Genomic DNA, 23,771 nt, shown 5'->3' with positions numbered 1-23,771 from the left:
AAATTCCTAGCATTGATACTGTTAAATGTCTCAGTTATTAAGCTACAATAAAAAATTATATCAGAAGTGCTAGTAATACATGCGAGTATTTTGTTGTGTGCATATTGATAAAACTTCTTATTCCCCTAGTTCTCACCATCAGTGCTCAGCCCGGGCTCCAGTTATTTTACTAACATTTTACATATTACGTCATTTTCTGCAGGAAATACATGCATTTTTGCATATTTGTTGGTGTTCCGCATTGTTGTACACCGCACTTTCACATGATATTTGTTATAAACTTTTAACAAACATTTGACACTTTGACACTAAAATATTATTCCGCCATATTAGATTCTCAAATATTTTCTTTAGCCCGTTTTGTAGCGCTACCAGCACTCCAATCGCGGGAGACGGAACTAAAAACGAGATTACAGATGTTTGTTCCGGGATTACCGGCCATGTAATTTACGTTGAGCCCAAATCGATAAACAGTTTCGATAAACTATCAGATATCGATATTTAATAACCATTTCAAGTTTATCATCTCAAGTCAATCCTTTTTCTCTCTATGGTAACCTTTCCGATGCTCACGTTCACAAAAGTTTTGTCATAGAAAAAGCATCGTAAAACTTCAATTTTTATGGTTTCATTTTACGTGTAAGAAACTTAAATATGACAATGTCAAAGTTTGATTTAACTTCCCGTAATGGTCAATATTTAGATAGACATTTAGTATTTCCATTATTAGAATTTTTGTCGGCTAAAGAGGTAATTACCATGTGTCAGTTTTGATTTTTTGTTAACATGGATATGTAATATAATATAATATTGTCTTGTAGATTTACGATGAGACTGAACTTCTTCAGGCAAAACTCGACATACTGAGTAAAACTAATATGATAGATTATGCTATTGATATTAGAAAGCAATTGTATCCTAATGAGGAAGTTCCAGAGGTGAGTTGATAAACATAACACGAGCCCAACAAGTATTATATAAATATTTTATATAGGAACTTAAGAGCCGAAGAATTCATGTCGTTGCTCGATTGCAAGAACTACAAACTGAAGTGGATCCTATTTTGAAAATTATGGGAATGGAAGATGTAATGAAAACTGTTGAAACCATGAGGGATCCCAAAACTCTTATAAACTATCTTACTAAAGAATTTGATGTGAGTATTAAACAGTTAAATTTAAGTATTTAGTTTCAAGTGCTTTGAATTCTTAACAAGTTGTGTTATATTTGAATATTTAAAATTATAATCTGATCAATATTATCTTCTGCCAATTCTTCATTTCTGTTACATATCACAGTTTAAACATGGTTTAAAATTAATTAATATTTTAATAAGCTTAGTAGAAAATGTCGTAATCAGTAATGACAACTCGATTTCTATAGACATAGAATAGAATAGAACTTATTTTTCATCTATCATTTGATTCAATTTATTTATGTTAAATAAATTTTATGATTTTTAATTCAAAAATTTTACATTTAGTTCAAGATAGAGATGATTGACAGTATGTATCAGCTAGCCAAACACCGTTATGAGTGTGGAAATTATTCCGTTTCCACCAGTTACTTATACTTCTGCATGCTGGTTATGCCTCCAACTGACAAGGTTTGTAATACTTTTGGGTAGATATAGTAATTAATTGTATCTTTATTTAATTCTATTAATAATAATTCGGAATTGCAATTTAGTTGTAAAGGATTTCACAATTATTTTGTAAAGTTTATGTAATGAATTAATGCTTCCTTTTTTAAAAACTATTTTCCTGTAATAATTATAATATCAATTTAATAATTTATTTGATCATATATGTTTAAAATTAATCATTACTGTGATATTATATTCAATGATTTTCAATATATAATTAGTAGAATTAGTAAAATTTTTCTTAATTGAAATCTATTCAATCTTGAGCAATGTTAAAATAGCGTTTTTTCTTTTTAGAATTATATTAATGTGCTTTGGGGGAAATTAGCGTCTGAAGTGTTGGTTCAAAATTGGGATGCTGCATTAGAAGACTTGAATAAATTGCGTGACTATATTGATAATAATTCCTTTGGAAGTAATATTCAGGTAAGTTAGCTTTCATAATTTAATTTCATTATTATGAGCTATTTGTTTTGTTATGAAATTATGAAATATGTCTTAAATATCTACATTACTATGAACATTTTTTTAGGTTCTGCAACAAAGAACTTGGCTCATTCATTGGAGTTTGTTTGTATTTTTCAATCATGCTAAAGGCCGTGACCTGATTGTGGAAATGTTTCTTTACAAACCACCGTAAGTATTTAGTTCTTATTTTTAATTATTTAAAAATAGATATTATAATCTTTTTTCGTCTTGACTTTAATAAAAATAATCAAATTAAAATGTTCAATATTGTATTGTATATTATTATATTATTAAAAAAAATTAATGCTATTGATATTATATTTTTCTAATTAAGTCTCTAATATTTGCTCATTTATTACAGTTATCTAAATGCTATCCAAACTATGTGTCCACATGTACTACGATATTTGGCAACAGCAGTCATAATCAATCGCACTCGTAGAAATGCACTGAAGGATTTAGTGAAGGTTATTCAACAGGAATCATATACATATAGGTGAGTATTAATTAAAAATCATTGTATTATTGAAAAACTATATCATTCTGATTATCTTTAATCTGCAGACACAGTTTTTATGATCTACCAATAAATATCTTTATTGATAAAAATATTTCTAAATATATTTTGAGATGATTTTTTTTAAAACAAAAATATTTTATTTTTTGTTCAAACTACTGTGTGATAAAACTTTTTGAAATAGGATGTAATCTCATTCCATATTTTTTAATTATAAATAATTTTTAAAACAAAATTATGATTATTATCTTAAATGCTTCCAAAATTATGTAATTATACTTCAGGATTTTAGTAGACCTATTTGAATTATTATATAAAAATAAGTTCTCTTTTATTAATAATTGTGTACTTAACATTGCAGAGATCCTATAACTGAATTCATAGAGCATCTTTATGTAAACTTTGACTTTGAGGGAGCACGTCAAAAACTTCACGAGTGCCAAACAGTTTTGTACAATGATTTCTTCTTGATCGCTTGTTTATCTGAATTTGTAGAAAATGCACGATTAATGATCTTTGAGACCTTCTGTAGAATACATAATTGCATCAGCATTGGGCAAGTATATAAAATATATATTATATATATATATATATATATATATATATATATATATATATATATATTGTTTTACATTTTTACAATATTAAAAAATTACAGTATGTTAGCTGAAAAACTGAACATGAATCCAGAAGAAGCAGAATGCTGGATAGTGAATTTGATAAGAAATGCTCGTTTAGATGCTAAAATTGACTCTAAATTGGGGCATGTTGTTATGGGCGGTCAACCACTTAGTCCATATCAACAATTAATTGAAAAAATAGATTCGTTGGCAGTCAGGTCAGAAGCTTTGGCAGGTTTGGTTGACAGGAAACATAAAGCTAAAAATCAAGATGTAAGATCCATTTATGTAGATATAATATTTTAATATGTACAATATTTGCAAGTTTTTTTTTTCAATTTTAGATACGTTGGGGAACGCAGGAATTTTGAGCAGTATTTTTCTCATAATTAACTATAACGTGTTTTAGCAACTTTTTCTGCAGAACCTAAATAAAATGTTTATAATATTTTGTGTTTTTAGTACTTGCTAGTTTCTAATGAGGTTACTGTAAGAGTTGTGAGTTTGTTTATCAGAGAAATCAGATGGTATTCACGGTAAAAAGAGAATCTTGATTAAAATTAGTACTAAAAGCTTCGAATCACACGGATTCATAGCAAAATGAAATAAAGTTATTTATTAAACACTTATAAATTATATTAAGTATGTAATGTAATTATAACCACATTACATATTTAAAGTAATCACTCATTTTGGTTCAACAGAAAAATTTTGATATATTAGCAATTAATTATCAACATTATTCAACTTTTGTAGTGAGTGAATCTGGCAAAGGTAACTTTTCTCGCCTATCAAAATAGGGACAAGTCAGGACAGTAATACATGTTTTATGAGGTTGTCTATGCAGGACATGCAAACTGGGCAAACGTTTTCCCACTTTGGTTTAATTCTGTGCACACCTCCCATCATATTATTTTATTGTCTAGGCCTCTCATTCTGTATTACTTTAATTTCATATTTTGAAACTCTTTCACTATTATATTTTCTAAAACGGCGGCCTAAAACAAAGCAACTAAGCAAAGATTTTTCAAAAATTAATTTCAAGTGGGGCATTTCGAACTTGTCATTCGATTTTGATAAATAATTCATTCGTAGCATACCATAAAACATTCATTTCATCATTTAAAGCTTCAAAATTTAATGATTTATCAAAACTATACAGTTCGAATATATTATTTCAATTATTTTATATACTTTTCAACATAATCTCATAGACGAGTTTGCAGCAGAAAATATGAAAAACATTTTTCTTCCCCATTAAGTTATCATTAAAAAAAAATTAAATAATCTGAATAAAATAATTGAAATATAAAAAAATATATAAATATATAAAAATAATATATATAAAAAAAATATATAAAAAATGATATATGTATTTCAACTTAACCTCAAAAACATTTTTGTAACAGATTTTTTTTTTGTCTGTTGGTACCGCTGTGATAATCAGTTCTGACTTCTGATACTTTAATGAAGGTTAAGGATGTGTATGTCAAAAATATGTAAAATGCAAAATAAATTAGATTTAATTGAATATATATAGTAATATATATTAATTTATACCGAAAAAGTAAGTTTTATATTTTTTGCCACGCCCATTGTGATAAGCCGCGCTGTTCAAAATCTTCTGGTAGAAAATAATCTACTGTATGGACGTATATTATCAATTACTTCAAATGTCAGTTTGAGTTAAGTTGTGCAAAGTCGTGGTCTGATGAAATAATAATAATGGAGAAATTAAAGTGATCTCTCATATTACTCGAATAATAATTAAAGTTTGGTACAATGGAGCCTGAATTGTGGAGACGTTGTGCAGCTTGGTTAACTAGATGTGGAATTCTTAGAGAAGACCACAAAGCAAATTGGCCTCAAAGTTCAATAGGAGACTTAGCCTACACTTTAAGGGATGGTGTTTTATTGTGCAATTTGTTAGTAGCCTTAGATCCAATATGTATGGATATAAAAGAAGTGAACCAAAGACCTCAGATGGCACAGGTACTACTATCAAAACAACAATAAGTTGCAAATAAAGAAATCTATTTTTTTTAATTTTTATTATAAAATTACTTAAACCAAGATGTATTAACAAAATATTTTTTCAGTTTCTCTGCTTAAGAAATATAAAAATCTTTCTTCAAACATGTCGAAATGTTTTCCGACTGCGAGATACAGAATTGTTTGAGCCCTCAGAATTGTTTGATCTAACTGGATTTCATAAAGTGCTAATTACACTCTCAAAATTATCACAATCCAAAAAAATACAACATAAAAATATATTGTAAGTAAAATTCAATATTTTTAAATACATTCCTAATACATTTTTTATAATTATACTTATATATTTTACATTCATAATACATATTTGTAAATTATATAAGCTGAAATCTTCTTATTCGAATAATCTTTTACAGAGGATTCTCTGCAGATTCAGAAGTATTTGATTCCCAAGAGGATATTTATAAGGACTTACAATCAAAGTAAGTAAAATATAAATAATTCTTGTATAATTTTATACTTATTATACATATGTACAAGCTTTAACAACTGTAATTTATCAAATTTATAAGATAAATTACATACACATATGCCCATATACTTGTTGATATAAATCAATTTAGCGATTAATATCACAGATATTTTAAAGAGTTAGAAAATTGTTATATGTTTTGGGTAATGATGTGAAATATTTTGATATTTTAGTCAGGGATTCTTAAAAAATACCAAAAATCTTGAGAGAATATTTTGGTTCAAATGTTTTCAAAAAATTTTGTATTCTCATTTTGGGAACATAATATATTTGATACAAAAGGATGCTTTCAGATTTCAAAAAATATGATCTAAAATTTTTTGAATTATATTACAAATTTTAAAATTTGTTTAATGGACTTTATTTTCTGTGAAATTGACTTCTTCTCATAACATTTGCAACATAAATTTTAGTAATCAAATAATGGCTGCTACAAACGGTAATGACAGTTGGGTTTCTTTCACTATAAAATGCCCACCATTAGATGATTGTGTTGAAGAAATATATGAAGATCTATGTTATGTCACATTTTCATCGAGTTTGCCGGAGGTACAAATTCTAGTTTCGTCTTGCTTATGAATTGGCCAATTTATGTTTTTATTTAGAAATGTTTTTATATACACTTTTATACAAATTTTGTGTGTAGCAAACTTTTTAATCAATTGGGCATAATATTTATTGCGCTTTTGAATGCAAATGTAGGAACATTTGTCATATGAATAGTATTTCTATATGCGAATCTGTTAATGTTGCACCAATTATTTTATTTATATTATGGTTTATATGATTTATTATGTATAATTAATTCTGCACAATTATTTTTTCTAATTAGATTTTATAAATAATGAACATCGAAATCGAACATAATTCTAGTTTTGTTTTATAACTATTGAGACAAGTATAGTTTTATGTGAGAGTAGCAAATAGTTATGTAATCTCTAGTTGCATTTTCAAATATTTATTATTTATTTGAGTATGTATTAATTATAAAATTTAGAAACAGCTGGAATGTAAGATTTGATCCTTTATACATGATTGTGGCATTTATATATTTTTATATGCTATCTTTGGAAATAGCAGCACCAGACTATAGTTTGTCTAATCATCAGCGTTTTCATAAATAACTAATTTTGATTACTTATGGTAATGTTATCTTCAAACATTGTTTTTTGTGAATAATATAACTTTACAATGAAACTTAAGTAACTAATATTTATGAAGTGAATATACCATAAGAAATAATTTAATTAAATCATTTTTCATTTTTCATTTTTCATGAATATTTTCTATATTAAGAGGTTTTATTGATAGAAGGCATAGAAAATGTTAGAATAACTGTCATAATGTCTTAAACTTTAGAACTACAATAATAATTGTTTAATTGTAATTAGCATTAATTGTTTAATACTGATACTTCTACACTAGAATTTGTTTAATTAAAAGTGAAATGTATTATCGAGTTATAATCAAAACATTCCATCTGTTTTAAAAACGTTTTTAAAAATTGGCAAAACTTTTTTAGCTTTTGTTAGAATGCAGTGCAGAATTATTTCCCAAAATGCATCTTTCTTATGAAAATGGCATCAGTATTTTCATGTACGCTTGTTCGTGTTTTTTTTTTTTCATTTACCTAAACGTGTTTGTGGGCATGACGTGAATGTGTTCAGTGGCGCATCAGATGGTGCTCGAGCTAGTGGGGCGCACAGACTATCTGGTGGAGCATTTGGCCATGATTACTCCATGGTACGGGAAGAGGAGACTTATCAAGATCTGTGCGCTGTTCGTAAGGCCACCAGAAACTCCCAGGTAGAATATGTTTATATGCTATGGTAGTTGTGAAGCTCTGAATAGTCGAAATATATGTTCTTACTTGAGATCTAAACTGTAACACTAGCACTTTTTATTACTATTTTGATTTCTAGTTTTGTAATACAGTTATTATTTATTACTATTTGTCATACAAGACAGTTATTAATAAACCTTTTTAAAAGAAAACTCGTTGAAATAAACACAAATAAGAACTTTTCATTATGGCATTGTTTTGTTTTATTTGGTACAACTATTATAAAGGGATACCCCTTAAAAGAATAATGGGTTTTTGTATAAGTTACTGTTAAACTTCAATAGAAATGATTCTGCATAATTAAATTTATCCAAGGCTATAGCATTTAAAATTTTTAATTAAAAATACACGTTGCACTACATTTTATCAAATTCATAGATACAATTTTAAATTGGTATCAGCTAATAAAATTATATTATTTGTTCAGAATATTGTTTTTTACAAAATATATTGAATTTTATAAATTTTAGTGTTCAACTAAAATATATATTAGTTTATATATTAATTTATATCAAAAGATAGATTATTTCATATATTTCAGTCTTCTACATTGTATCGAAATTCCTTTTGCATTACATTTGGGATTAATATATATAATTTTGATTGTTTTGCATGAGATCTCTTGTAAACTCGATTCTTTCGATAATTTTGGCCTTTTTATTTATTTATTTAAATAACTTTTGAAATACATATTATAATATAGAGGATGCCAGGTATGTTACATTATTTTTGCATCTAGATCTTAATGTTATGAGAGAATGAATTACTATATTTTGATATTGCTTGCCATTATATATATATATATATATATATATATATATATATATATATATATATATATATATATATATTTAAAGTATTTTGCAGCCCAATCAGAGAATTAAAAAAAGATTAAAATAGAGAAATTATTCTATTAAACGTATTGACACTTAATGTGTGTCATCATTCAGTTATCAAACCAGGACAAACACAAAAAAAATATACAAATTTATTAAACACTAAACTTGTACAAAAGAACATCATAATAATAAAAGGAGAAATTAAAGGAGCATTGTAACACAACCAAATTTAATTCAACGATTGGGCTGCAAAATCCTTCAAATATGTATCATTGTAGACAAAACTATCATATAGGAGTACTTCGAGGATAAACTATTTTTATATTACTAAAATTTAATACTACATTTTTAGCTCGCTGCCAATATCCAAACTATGGAAAAGCGAGATCATGTCATCAGAGAGCTAGTTGACACTGAAACAAAGTATGTAGAAATGTTAGAAAATTTATTGAATAAATTTATGGTGCCCTTATCAAACCTCATGCGTCCAGCCGATCTTCGGATTATTTTTAACAAAATTCAAGTAAGATTTTATTAAACCTATTTCAATTATTTTAGTTTAAAATATATTCAATATGCCTTGCCTAACAATAAATTAAAATTTTATTTTTGCATAATCAGGTATTCCCACCAGCTATGGTCTTGTTCCTAATTGAAATTACGCGGTTTAAACATTATTTTTAAATGTCTATATATTTTTTCAGGAATTGTATGACATTCACTTAGAATTTTGCCAACAATTGCAAAGGGCGACATTGCCTAAGCCCGAAATTAAGTTGAGCGAAGTTTTTCTAAGCTGGCGAGAAAAATTTCTAATTTATGGTGATTATTGTTCAAATTTAACATTGGCTCAAGATACATTACGTGATATAATGAACAAGGAGGAATCAGTTAATCAGCAAGTAATTGTAAGTATCGGACTATTTTATTATTAATGATGAATTTTAGATTCATTTACTAACATGGTTTTCTTTAATGGATATTACATATAAATATAATGTATCACATATAAATTATATTTTTTTAAATATTATATGTTTAAATGATAAATTTTTGATAATTGATAAAGTTTAATTGAATTTAAATGTGAAATAGACAGCTATATTATATTGGTATACTATTTATGGTTTTTTATTATTCTCAATATAGAAATGCCAAAAGGAACATAGTGATGGTCGAATTCAATTACGAGATATATTACCAGTGCCAATGCAGAGGCTATTGAAATACCATTTGCTGCTGGATAAATTAGTTTCTGAAACAGTACCTGTAAGTTTATTACTTATTAGAATGATAAAATTAATAATGCAATCAATTTTTTATATTTTTAATATAATTTTTTATATATGGTACTCTAAAATGGTATAAATTAAGTTTACAGTTACATCAGATATAGTACTAGCTCAATTTTTTTCATTCGTAGACCCATGAGGATTATCGAGGCTTGGAGAGAGCTAAAGAGGCAATGATTGATGTTGCTCAATATATTAATGAAGTGAAACGTGATAGTGAACTATTAGTAGTACTGAATAAAATTCAAGTAAGTTTTTTTTGTTAAGTATTTTTGTGCTTACATCCTATCTTCACAAAGAATATGCATTTTTGAAACAAATCTATTTTTGTTTATTTTTAAATTTCAATTAAAATGCGCATAAGATATGTATATGATTATATCTTTGGGCTTGTTTTAGGATAGTATATCAGAGTTGTCACTTCCTGAAGGAACAGATCTTCGGTTATATGGTAAATTAATATTAGATGGTGAATTGAGAATAAAAGCACATGAAGATCAGAAACAAAAAACTAGATATGTTTTTATATTTGATAAAATAATGCTTCTGTGCAAAAATGCCAAATTAGGGGTAAGCAATTTCTGTGCATGTTTTATGCTATGAGTGCTGCTTGTATATATAATAATTCATCAATATATTTAATTTTAGAATGCTCAATATACATTTAGGGAATCAATACCTTTACATGAATATAGAATAGATGACTCACAAACCAGAAGGACTTTGGGCAAAGACACTAGGTTTCAATACAGTTGGTTTTTAGTAAGAAAGTAAGTTCTGTCATGTAAATTATTAATTTATGTACATAAACAAATATTAATTTATTTATATAAATTTAATCTGAAAATTTTCCACAAAAAACAGTTTCAATTCAACAGTTCAAAATAAAATTGCACAATCACATAAAATGGATCGCACAAAAACAGATTGAACACTGAACATATATAAACATGCACGTACATGAAAACTGTGTTGAGTTTGGAAAGTTTTCAGACCATTATATATTGTGTATATATATATATATATATATATATATATTTAGTTTTATCACATACCTATGTTTAATTTGTGAAATATAACTGGTTGATTAAATCCGGTCAGTCAAATTACTCAAGAAATTTTCTTATTTTTAATATCTATAAATTAAGAACAAGGTGTTTCTACATTTAATATGAGTTGTATATAAATAACATATGCCATACATTAATTATCATAAACATCATTACTTAATATTTATTACTTGTTTACATCTTTGAAAAAACTCAAACTTTTATACATTTTTAGAAGAAGAGAAACGGCGTATACGTTATATGCACATACAGAAGAGAAAAAAAGAAATTGGATCCGAGCTATGCAGGAAGCTATGTAAGTTTAGATATTTTATTTTTAATTATAAAAACAATTAACAGGAAATGTCTTTGCAAATCATATGTAGAAGCAGCAATGATATTGTTTTAATAAGTTATTTCATCATAAATCTTTTTACCATAATGAATTCTGCTTGTTTTCTTTTCATGGTAATTTCTTTCGTTTAGCTGAGTTTCTATTTGGTACATTTCTTTCATTGAAACTTACATTATGTAGATTATTTTTAGGTTTGTCAGTTTTTATTACCTTTTTCTTAATTAATGTGACACTGTCGCATAAACAAGCGGTATTTATATATTTATTGGAATATTTGTCACAAGGTTTTACTTTTTTATATCTCTGGTTCATATCTGATGCAAGAGAATTATTTTCTTGTGAACTTTCTTGAAATAATGTGCCTGACGAATCTTTATGTTTACTAGTTTTTATATCATATTTTTTGCATAATTGTTTATTATTCTGAAACGCTATAGTTTTGCAATCACAACTGTCTGCACACACTCTGTGGTATCGTGTGCCATCAATATCCCAGCATCTGTTGTCGCTTCTATGATAGTTTGTTACTATTGATGAATTGGAATCGCAAATATCGAAAGAAGATGATTCATCTGATTTATGAAATTCTATTTGTTTGACGTTATTTGGAATACTTGTTATGTAATTAGCATGCACGGTTGTATTTAAAGGACTTCGAATTGTAGGATATTTACACATTTTCATTCGCTCCAGATCTATGTAGGAATCATCATGGTCTACCCAATATGAATTTGTTTGTTTTTTTGGCTTGACTTTCAAAAAACCTTCATCTCTTTTGGTTGATTTACAAATTGGTTTCTGGGTTACCTGTTGATTTTGTTACATTTCAAAAATGTAATAAATTATATAATTAGTCATGTTTTTATGGTATATATTTTCTTTTACCTTTGACTGAGGGGAAGTTGATGGATCTCTGCTGCTAGAAGTGCTTGGTGTATTAATATATGAACTTGTCGATGGGCTGCTCTTCTTTGTATTCTATTTTATTAATATTTATTCTTAGGCTTATTATTAAAGAATTTAAATATATTTGATTAAACATGTAATTCTATAAAACCAATTATTCAAGTACCATTTGTTTTGTATCACAAGCGATGATATCACTGTCGTAGTTGTAGCATCTAATTTCTTTCTCAGATGAAACAGACGTTTTACCTGATGTTTTCCTCTTTTTCTTTCTTTGAGATGATGTTGGTCTAGTTTTGTGTTTTACTGCTGGGGATTTGCTTCTTGCTGTAGCTAATGTAATTGATACAATTATAAATAAAGGAAAAACGTAAGGTAATAAAAATGTGTAACAAAGGGTCTCTAACTTATTACATTCGCTAATTGATATCAAATTTAAACCAATACCAATAATGTAACTCAATGTGTAATATTTTTTTTTAACTTCCCGCAGAAGAAGTTTGTTTTCATCAAAAAATCCGATATGCTAATTTTATGTTTTCTCGGCGTTTCAAGCTATTCTGAATCAATGAGACCAAATTTAGAAAAATTATGTGTGTGTAAGCTTATGTGAACAGATTTTTTGCCATAAATCGACGTTTTCTCAAAAATGGCTGGACCGAGGACTAGCGTTTATCAATATGCGCTTCGATCTGCCAAGCTGTTTCTTTGTAAATAGCAGAAAAGTGAAACTTTTTTCACCCACGTTTTAACCCGCAATTCTGAATCGATTTTGAAAATTCAAAAACTGTTCGAAAGATATATGGTTGGAAATCGTGCTGATTGGTGTTTGGTAAAGATCAGTCGGGCCGTTTTCTAGTAATAAAGTGTTAAAAAAAAATTTTTCGACGATTTTAATGTTTTTTTGTTTGACGATAGGTTCCATAGTCTTGTAGATCATACTAAAATATAACGGCCCTACGACAATACGTTTAATTTTAAAAATTCTTCGAAGTTTGCAAAAATTAATTCATAAATTAATTTATTTTATATTGAATAAGTCGATTATTTAAACATATCGGGAAGTTCATGCAACTTGCCTGAAGGCAAAATACAAATACCAACTAGTTTCTTTTTAATATTTATTCGTGAATATTTTATAAACTTGTTGGTCTGTGTTTGAAAGCTTTGTTTTATAGATATTATCTTACCATTCCCTAGTTTTGGTGGACCGTAGTAATCAACCCAAGTTTTTTTCTCAAATCCTTTATTTGTTTTCGCACATCTGTTCATGACTAATTCATTTTATACATTTTCTATTAGAACTTTCGCGTTGACTTTCTTCCTAATCTTATTCGTCATAGTTTTCAAATTATTGATTATGTTCTTCAAATTTTTAAGTTGTCATGCTTATTCGCAACATGATATTTAAAATCATATTTTTATATATTTTTATAATTTTTTATAATTAAAGTAATGACATTTATTAATTTTGAAGATTTTGTTTTTGACTTATGATTTTTTTCAACTGTCGATTTGCCTTGGTGCTTATCATACTATTTTTTTCGCCATATAGCCATATAGACTGAGAGCCAGTGAACCTTTTGAATAACGGTGTTCCTGTAAGGCTAAAAAATTTTGTACAGGTGATTCTTAACGTGCTAAGTACGGAAACGACGGTCTGGCAGGTTTTAGCCCTGCACATCATGGTCGTCCAGGCGTTTGAAAGTGTAAAAAACACCCGAAAATTAAACTTGTTCCTGTAAGGTTCAAATTTTTATACGATGTAATTTACTCATTGAGAAGTTCGAAAATCAATCTGCCAGACCATTTCGACCTGCACAAGTACCTGCCAGACGAGCCGGAAAGTGAGCAAAAAATGCCCCAAAATAAACTTTGTCCTGTAAAGCTGAAATTTACATATGTGTTTATCTAAGCAATTCTAAAAAGGTCTGTGCAATTGCCAGACCATTCTGGCTAGCATAAGCCCTTGCCAGTCGAGGGCAAAAATGCTATGGCGGGAGGCGAGTAATAGGCGTTGCGTGAAAACTTATAGCATAAATTACAAATTATGGTCAAAATAAATTCAATTAGTCACAATAAAATATATATTATCATGAATTAATCATCATTATCAGATATATCGCTAATTAATACTTCAATTCAGGCTTCTATTGAATATCAATTGAATTTTCTGAAAATAGGTGAAAGTTGGAAAGAAACATTTATTTCTGAATGTTCAACGGAGGGTAACAGATTTGAAGAAAAAATTTCACAGGTAAAAATTATGACTTTCTTTTTCAGAAAAAAAAGAAACCTATTAAAGCTAATAATAAAATTCACGAAATTCGTGTCCAACGTGATTTGGTTGGTCGCCTGTTGGCGCGATAAATCCAATATAATATTGATCTTCAAAAAACCTGATCATATCTCATTACAATTGTTAGCTACCCGAAGAAGTTTGTTTTCATCAAAAAATCCCATTGGTTAATTTTATGTTTTCTCGACGTTTCAAGCCATTCTGAATCGAATGAGACCAAATTTGGAAAAAGTGAACAGATTTTTTTCCGTAAGTAAATCGACGTTTTCTAAAAAACGACTGGACCGATTTAAAAATTCATCAAAATTTGCAAAAATTAATATCGCTTTTTTGGCATTTGTCAAAATTAGACCTTTTATCGACGTTTGCTCAAAAACGCCGGAACCGATTTCAAAAATTCAAAAGCCATTTGATGTACATCGATGAGAACTATCGTTTGTCAGTTTTGTCCTACGATCTGCCGTTTCTTTGTAATTTGGAAAAATGTGTTAAACTTTTCATCCACATTTAAGCTCATACTATCGAATCGATTTTAAAAAATCAAAAACTGTTCGAAAGATATTAGTTGGGAATGATATTGATTATGGTCTTATAGAACTTAGTGAAATATTACCGCATTACGACAAGTAGTTTAATTTTAAAAATTCATCAAAGATTGAAAAAATGAGTATGAGCACTTTGTGAATTTTTATTTTCACATTTGTTAAAATTAAAATTAGACGACTTACTTGGTATAACGATAGAGTACATGGTCTTAATGAACATACTGAACCATTAAAGTCCTGCGAATACTATTTCAATTATAAAAATTATTGATTTGTGAATATTTGCTTTTAGAAAATACTCCGAGTTAACGTGTTCGTTCGTTTTCAATTATGTGTAATAAATCCACTCGGAATACTCTTAATCACTCATAAATTAATTTATTTTTTATTGATTAAGTCGGGAAGTTCATGTAACTTGCCTCAAGGCAAAATACGAATACCAACTAGTTTTAATGTCACTGCCACGCAGATGGAACTATCTATAAAACCGCGAAAACAGCAATGATTGAAGTCTTACAAGCAAATATAACTGATAACGAAACAATTTGGTATAATGCTGTTGTTTTCGATGGACTTTATTTACTGCATTCAATGAAAAATATACCAAAAACATTCGGTAATATTTCGAAAAAATAATGTCTATTTTAGCGCCAGCACATGCTGCACGAGTAGATATAGTTTTCAAATAGTCATTTAAAAGTACCAACAATTCTTAAATCTCAAAATACTGGCTGGATATTGATTGAAAAAATATTTGATTTCAATTAGTTTGTGGAATATACCGTTCCTTCTTCAAATTTTGAAATAATAACATCTTTCTCGTATTGCTGAGGAGGATGCAAACAGAGCTGATCAACACATAGGCGGTAATGTTAAAATTTTTAAATTTGTAATATTTTATATTTATTATATTATTAATATATTTAAATTTGTTTTTTTTTTTATAGACGATAAGTCAGCAATGCCGAATCTTATGACGATGAAGTATTAATTAGCGATATATCTGATAATGATGATTAATTCATGATAATATATATTTTATTGTAACTAATTAAATTTATTTTGACCATAATTTGTAATTTATGCTATAAGTTTTCACGCAACGCCTATTACTCGCCTCCCGCCATAGCATTTTTGCCCTCGACTGGCAAGGGCTTATGCTAGCCAGAATGGTCTGGCAATTGCACAGACCTTTTTAGAATTGCTTAGATAAACACATATGTAAATTTCAGCTTTACAGGACAAAGTTTATTTTGGGGCATTTTTTGCTCACTTTCCGGCTCGTCTGGCAGGTACTTGTGCAGGTCGAAATGGTCTGGCAGATTGATTTTCGAACTTCTCAATGAGTAAATTACATCGTATAAAAATTTGAACCTTACAGGAACAAGTTTAATTTTCGGGTGTTTTTTACACTTTCAAACGCCTGGACGACCATGATGTGCAGGGCTAAAACCTGCCAGACCGTCGTTTCCGTACTTAGCACGTTAAGAATCACCTGTACAAAAATTTTTAGCCTTACAGGAACACCGTTATTCAAAAGGTTCACTGGCTCTTGGTCTAATAATATATATAAGAATTTTTAATTTGTCATATTTTTGAACAACTTCATACAATTTTTTAAGATTGCATAAAATTTAAAATTATTTATTAAATTTTCGAACTTTGTTTCCACATTTAAAAACAAAACTTAATTAAAAAAAATAGTTTTTTTTATTAAAAATTTAAAAAAAACTAGTTGGTTTGGTATTTAGCCTTGAGGCAAGTTACATGAACTTCCCGATATGTGTAAATAATCGACTTAATCAAAAAAAATGTGTAAATAATATACTTCATCAATCCTACTTTAAAAAAAACGATAATAATTTTAGCAAACTTTGACGAAATTTAAAATTAAACTACTTGTAGTAAGGCCGTAATATTACAGTAAGTTCTATAAGACCATGATGTATATCGACAAAAAAAGTTCCATGAAAATCGGCTTAAATTTTTTTTTCAACAGTTAATTACAAGAAAACGGCTCGGTAGATTTTCACCTAAAATTAATCAGTATCATTCCCAACTAATATCTTTCGAACAGTTTTTGATTTTTTAAAATCGGTTCGGTAGGATGAGCTTAAATGTCGACGAAAATTTAACACTTTTTTTCAACAGTTAATTACAAGAAAACGGCTCGGTAGATTTTCACCTAAAATTAATCAGTACCATTCCCAACTAAAATCTTTCGAACAGTTTTTGATTTTTTAAAACCGGTTCGGTAGGATGAGCTTAAATGTCGACGAAAATTTAACACTTTTTTCAACATTAATTACAAGAAAACGGCTCGGTAGATTTTCACCTAAAATTAATCAGTACAATTCCCAACTAATATCTTTCGAACAGTTTTTAATTTTTTAAAATCGATTCGGTAGGATGAGCTTAAATGTCGACGAAAATTTAACACATTTTTCAACAGTTAATTACAAGAAAACGGCTCGGTAGATTTTCACCTAAAATTAATCAGTACCATTCCCAACTAATATCTTTCGAACAATTTTTGATTCTTTAAAATCGGTTCGGTAGGATGAGCTTAAATGTGGACGAAAAGTTTAACACTTGTTTTTCAAATTACAAAGAAACGGCTTGGCAGATCGTTGCACAAAACTGACAAACGATAATCCTCACCGAAATACATCAAATGGCTTTTAAATTTCTAAAATCGGTTCAGGCGTTTTTGAGAAAACGTCGATCAAAAGTCTAATTTTGACTAATGCCAAAAAGACCATACTGATTTTTGCAAACTTTGACGAATTTTTAAAGCTGAACCAGTTGTCGTAGGGCCGTAATATTTTAGTATGATCTAGAAGACTATGGTATCTATCGTCAAAAAAATAATCATAAAAATCGTCGATTTTTTTTTTTTTTAAACTTTATTACAAGAAAACGGCCCGGCCGATCTCTACCAAAAACTAATCAGCATGATTCCCAACCAATATCTTTCGAATGGTTTTTGAATTTTCAAAATCGATTCAGAATTGCGGGCTAACGTAGACGAAAAATTTTTCACTTTTCTGCCATTTATAAAGAAACGGCTTGGCCGATCGTCGCACAAAACTGACAAACAATAGTTCTCGTTGAGATACATCGAATGGCTTTTAAATTTTTGAAATCGACCCAGCCGTTTTCGAGAAAACGTCGATTTACGGCAAAAAATCTGTTCACATACACACACACACACATACTTTTTCCAAATTTGGTCTCATTCGATTCAGAATGGCTTGAAACGTCGAGAAAACATAAAATTAGCGAATCGGATTTTTTGATGAAAACATAAACTTCTCCTTCGGGAAGTTAATATTACTATTTTTATTAAATTTTTCTGAGAAATGTTCAGAACAACTTGAAACAGATAAAAAATATTTGGTTTTTAGAAATTTTAACTTAGGGAATAAGTTTATTGCAATTTAAAAATAAACTAGTGGTGTTTGGCATCGTGCCTTAGGGTAAATTGCTGGTACTTCCCGTACCTTAATGAAATATTAGAGGAATATTAAATGTTTTCAAATAGATTATTATAAATAATGTTACTTTCATTATTCTTATTTTATAAAAATTAAATAAACAAAACTTAATCAATCGGGTTTAAAATGAAGAACATTGTCATATTATATAAACTGAATTGCAAAGTTAAAATTATTTATTTGAAGTATTATATGAAAGTGATATTTAGAACTTTTTCTAGAATTAAAATTAAAATCCAAATTATTTCTTGATATACAAAAAAATATTTTTTTGAAAATTAAAAAAAATTGGAAAAAAAAATCTTTCCCCAAAAGCAACCGTTTCGTCAACACAAGCAAAAAGTTTTTTAATTCATTCAAATCGGATGCTTAGATCTCTCAAAAATTGATTTTTTCACCTTTAGCTCTATATCTCCGAAACGGCTGGACCTGCCTCTGCTAAAATCTAATCACCACTTCTCCCCAACATTACAAATCGAATGTTTTTTGGATCATTCAAATCGGTTGATCCGTTCTCTTAAAAAACGACATTTTTAGCACTTTTTCCATATTTTCCATATTTCCGAAGTCGCTGAACCTGCCTTCGTCAAAAACTAATCAGCACGTCTCCTCATCAATAGAAATCGAATGTTTGTTGAATCATTCAAATCGGTTTATTTCATTTTCGATTTTCGGCCCATTACTATGCTGCGGGAAGTTAAAATATATTATTTATTTTTATTATCCATAATTTATGTCATTTGATTTATATATATCACAGGGATAATGTGGAACCGGCAGTGTGCATGAAAACCGATCACAAATTTGTTTTGAAAACATTTGATCGACCTTTAGCTTGTCATCACTGTTCGAAATTTCTTAAAGGGCGAATATTTCAGGTATATATTATTTAATTGAAAATAATTCATGTAATTTATTTATTCATTTTCAAAATTACTTTTTTTAATAATTCACATTTGCATATAAATTAAATGTAAAGAGCTAATTCAGATTATGGGAAAAATAAATTTTTTTCTCCAAAGTTATTTTTTAATTTTAAGTGATTAGAGAAAGTATTTTTTACTCTAAATTTATTTTGATACAGGGTTACAAATGTGAAAGTTGTGGCATAGCAGTCCATAAGACTTGCATAGCGAATTCTGGGCGGTGTGGCCCACCTCAACCACCGCCACCACCAGCAAATGTGGTCGATAGACAATTAGCGGAATATTTATGGTAATATTCATCACTAAACCATAATGGTATAAATGTTAAAGAATGATAAAAAAAAATCATATTCACTTCTTTCGTAGGTATGTCGGAGAAATGGGTAGAGATTGTGCGACCAGGAAATTAGATCAAAGAATAAATGGTACCTATTTATTACGAGTTAGACCTCAAGGGCCAACTCATCCCGATGAGACCCCTTATGCATTGAGCCTAAAGTGAGTGTTTATATTTCATTTATTTTGTTCAAAATTTTTTCAGATAAGATTTAATTTTAATTTTTTTCAGGACTGATGATAAAGTAAAGCATATGAAAGTATATAAAAAGCAAGTAGAATTAGTACCACAATATTATCTATCCGAATCTCGATATTTTAAAAGTATTGTTGATTTAATTGCATATTATGAGCGTACAAGTCTTGGCGAAAATTATGTTGGGTTTGTATTTTAGTATTTATGTCTAAATGACCCCAGTCTACATTTTATATATTAATTTATATGCATCTTTTTAATGTCATTCAACTTTTATAGATTGGACGTGAGTTTGCAGTGGCCTTTTCATCAAATTTTAGCTATAGCCGAATACAATTTCGAGCCCGATGAGACTAATCAATTGCCTCTAGTCAAGGGATGTGAAGTTCTTATTTTGAGCAAAGAAGGCGATGAGCGAGGATGGTGGAGGGGAAAAGTCATGGACAGAGTAAATATAAATTTGTTAAAATATAGCATACTATTTTTACGATAACTGACTATTCTTACTTGAATTATTTTTTTCAGAACATATTTATTTAATTTTAGCATTATGTTAATTATATGACAAGGCATATTTTAAAAATTATTTTTTTTCATATCCAAATAATATCACATTTATACTACATTCATATCACTAAGGAACGATGTATTTATCTCTGGTGTATATTTTATTAACTTCCCGAAGAAGTAGATTATGTTTTCATAAAAAAATCCGATTCCATAATTTTATGTTTTCCCGACGTTTCAAACCATCGAATGAGACCAAATTTGGAAAAAGTGTATGTGTGTGTGTGTGTGTGAGTGTGAACAGATTTTTTGCCGTAAATCGACGTTTTCTCAAAAACGGCTGGACTGATTTCAAAAATTTAAAAACTATTCGATGTATCTCGATGAGGACTATCATTTATCGTTTGCGCGACGATCGGCCAAACCGTTTCTTTGTAAATAGCAGATAAGAGTAAATTTTTTTGTTTTAGCATTTCAGCCCGCAATTCTGAATCGACTTTACAAATTCAAAAACCGTTTGAAAGATATTGGGAATCGACCTGATTAGTTTTTGATAAAGATCGCCCGGGCCATATTCTTGTAATAAAGTGTTAAAAAATTTTTTTTCGAATATTTCTATGATTTTTTTGACGGTAGATTCCATAGCCTTATTATAGATCATACTAAAATATTACGGCCCTACGACAAGTCGTTTAATTTTAAAAATTCTTCAAAGTTTGCAAAAATTAGTATCGTTTTTTTGTCATTTTTCAAAAATAGACCTTTCATCGACATTTGCCCAAAAACGCCTGAACCGAGTTTGGAAATATAAAAGCCATTGTATGTATCTCAGTGAGGACTATCGTTTGTCAGTTTTGTGCAACGATTTGCCAAGCCGTTTCTTTGTAATTTGGAAAAAAGTGTTAAACTTTTCGACCACATTTAAGCACAAACTACCGAATCGATTTTAAAAAATCAAAAACTGTTCGAAAGATATTGGTTGGGTATGATAGTGATTTGTTTTAGGCGAAAATCTACTGAGCCGTTTTCTTGTAATTCGTTTTTGAAAAAAAAAATTGAGTCGATTTTTATGAAACTTTTTTTGGCGATATATATCATTGTCTTGTAGAACCATACTGAAATATTACGGACTTATGACAAGTAGTTTAAATAGTAAGTTTAGTAGTTTAATTTTAAAAATTTATCAAAGTTTGAGAAAATAAGTAGATTTTTTGACGTTTGTTAAAATTAAAATTAGACGATTTACTTGGTATAACGATAGAGTACTCACTCCTAATGAACATACTAAACCATTAAAGTCCTACCGAAACTGGTTCGATTATAAAAGTTATTGATTTTTGAAAATTTGCTTTTTGAGAATACTTTGAGTTAACGTGTTCGTTCGTTTTCAATTATGTGTAATAAATCCACTCGAAATACTTTTAATCACTCATAAATTAATTTATGTTTCATTGATTAAGTCCATTATTTACACATAAACAAAAAGTTCATGTAACTTGCCTGAAGGAAAAATACCAATACCAACTAATTTTAGAATTATGTTGATTATATGACATATTTTAAATATTATTTTTTCATATTGAAACAATATCATATTTATACTATGTATATGTATGTATTTTATTCTAAATTACCTATAAAGATCTTACTAATCCCATTATTTCATTGTTTCAGGTTGGTTTCTTTCCAAAAGATTATGTAAGAGAGACTCGACATGTAAGTGATTATTAGTGATAATCAAAATGAAGAGCTTATCGGGTATGTGTGCATTTGTTTTGATTTTAATTATTATTTGCAGAAAATTTGTACAATTTTAGAATCATGTTTATTCATACTCATGCTTTGACTTTTGCAGTAATGCGAATTTTTTATTTAGTTGTCGAACATTGGAAACATCTATTGTTTGTTATAGATATAATTTTAATTTTCGACATAGTCATTTTATGTCGCTGACAATATATTTTTACAGAACATATTCTCAATGTTTTATAATTCAAATAACGTTGTGCTATGAACAATTTACAATTTTAGTTGTGACAATTTTAATTAAATAAAATAATACTTATCATCATATTAATTATTGAAAGGAAATGGTTGGCATTGTATTTTTATTAAAATTTAGATTGTTCAAAAATGTATAATGCCAGCAGGAAATTTTTATTTTTTGTATTTACTCAATACAATTTAAAGATTTAGAATGTAACATTTATCTATAATACTTATGATTGTATCTGTTGCATATTTATATTTACAAGAAGCTTGAAATTTATGTGGTATACCATTTCATAATATAGTGAATAATAATAGATATATAAATTCTATAGAAAATTATGTATCTATTAAGTGAAATAATGAGTCTAAAAATGTTAGTGACTGTAAAATGAAAAGAAAAACTTAATAGTTTTTCAATAGATTAAAATACATACTAAATTGATTGAATTGCTCACATAGAATATTTAAATTTCTGAATTCAAATGTGAAGTGCAAAATTAGTTAAATGTATACATTTTTCTAAAATGTATATAAAGCTTCATGCAAATGACATGAACTCTCTCTCTCTCTCACACACACATATATATATATATATATATATATATATATATATAATTATATTTGTATACATACATACGCCCTAATTAAGAAAAGTGCCAAAGGTCTAATTAGTTTTTCAACTCTGATTTGTAATACAATTCGGTGTATAAAGCGCATTCCACAAAATTTGAAATTATTCATACATATCTAACACGTCCATTTACTTAATTTTTCTTGTAAATATATTATTAACGGAATATATTAAAATACAGATTATTATATATTGAAAATATAGATATATATGCATTTAATTGATTCTAAGGAAAATATATTTTATAAAGTACATTTTTGATGAAATCATAGTAACTTTTAAATACCATACGAAAATATTCAAAGACTTTACCAATAATATGATTTGAAATAAATAATAGCATTGCTTATTTTATTAAAGGGTTTTTTGCAATTGATTGAATGCTATTAAAATTTAGCGTAAACTATATATTTGCGTTTCGAATATTTAATTTTTTGTTTACTATAATTTAAATGATATTTCGAATATGATTGTGAATTTACACTAAAATTAATTTCAAAATGTTTACTAGCGGATATTAATTTACTACGAGGTATATTATAGTTTTCACTTCTACCATTGAAGCAAAATATGATATACTTATAATAATCTGAGGTATTTTTATTTAAATTAAACTATACATTATAACATCATTTGCCAACATTAATTTCAATATTAGTACTATATTTAAAACAAGCATTAATTTTAATAAAATATCGACTGATGAGTAAGTGGCCCATTTAACAATGGTATCGAAATATTTTTAAGTCCAATATGAATTTATAGCTTTTTATCTTTACATTTG

General features: G+C 28.0%; 2 protein-coding genes across 2 annotated transcripts; both read left to right on the top strand.

Annotated features, from left to right (window-relative positions):
- Positions 1–608: 608 nt before the first annotated feature.
- Positions 609–3,733, top strand: LOC113387742 (eukaryotic translation initiation factor 3 subunit E-like). The gene is made up of 10 exons (XM_026625110.1): positions 609–750; positions 822–938; positions 995–1,156; positions 1,484–1,606; positions 1,943–2,071; positions 2,178–2,281; positions 2,475–2,609; positions 2,992–3,186; positions 3,289–3,523; positions 3,595–3,733. Exons 1-10 carry the CDS (start codon positions 655–657, stop codon positions 3,619–3,621), a joined length of 1,323 nt encoding a protein of 440 aa, XP_026480895.1. The 5' UTR covers positions 609–654; the 3' UTR covers positions 3,622–3,733.
- Positions 3,734–4,918: 1,185 nt separating this feature from the next.
- On the top strand, positions 4,919–22,224 carry LOC113387738 (protein vav-like). The gene is made up of 17 exons (XM_026625107.1): positions 4,919–5,242; positions 5,350–5,525; positions 5,659–5,724; positions 7,442–7,580; positions 8,809–8,979; positions 9,161–9,364; positions 9,606–9,719; positions 9,880–9,996; positions 10,148–10,318; positions 10,397–10,518; positions 11,033–11,113; positions 19,160–19,277; positions 19,484–19,614; positions 19,692–19,823; positions 19,894–20,043; positions 20,137–20,305; positions 22,039–22,224. The coding sequence occupies exons 1-17, from the start codon at positions 5,033–5,035 to the stop codon at positions 22,093–22,095; spliced, it is 2,328 nt and encodes a 775-aa protein (XP_026480892.1). The 5' UTR covers positions 4,919–5,032; the 3' UTR covers positions 22,096–22,224.
- Positions 22,225–23,771: the final 1,547 nt, after the last annotated feature.

Source organism: Ctenocephalides felis, unplaced genomic scaffold (assembly GCF_003426905.1).
Source record: "Ctenocephalides felis isolate EL2017-DRISC unplaced genomic scaffold, ASM342690v1 CF-g0.4_SCAFFOLD_03572, whole genome shotgun sequence".
Lineage (NCBI taxonomy): Eukaryota > Metazoa > Arthropoda > Insecta > Siphonaptera > Pulicidae > Ctenocephalides > Ctenocephalides felis.
The sequence above is the reverse complement of the archived record's forward strand: the minus strand, read 5'-3'. Positions and strand labels throughout refer to the sequence as shown.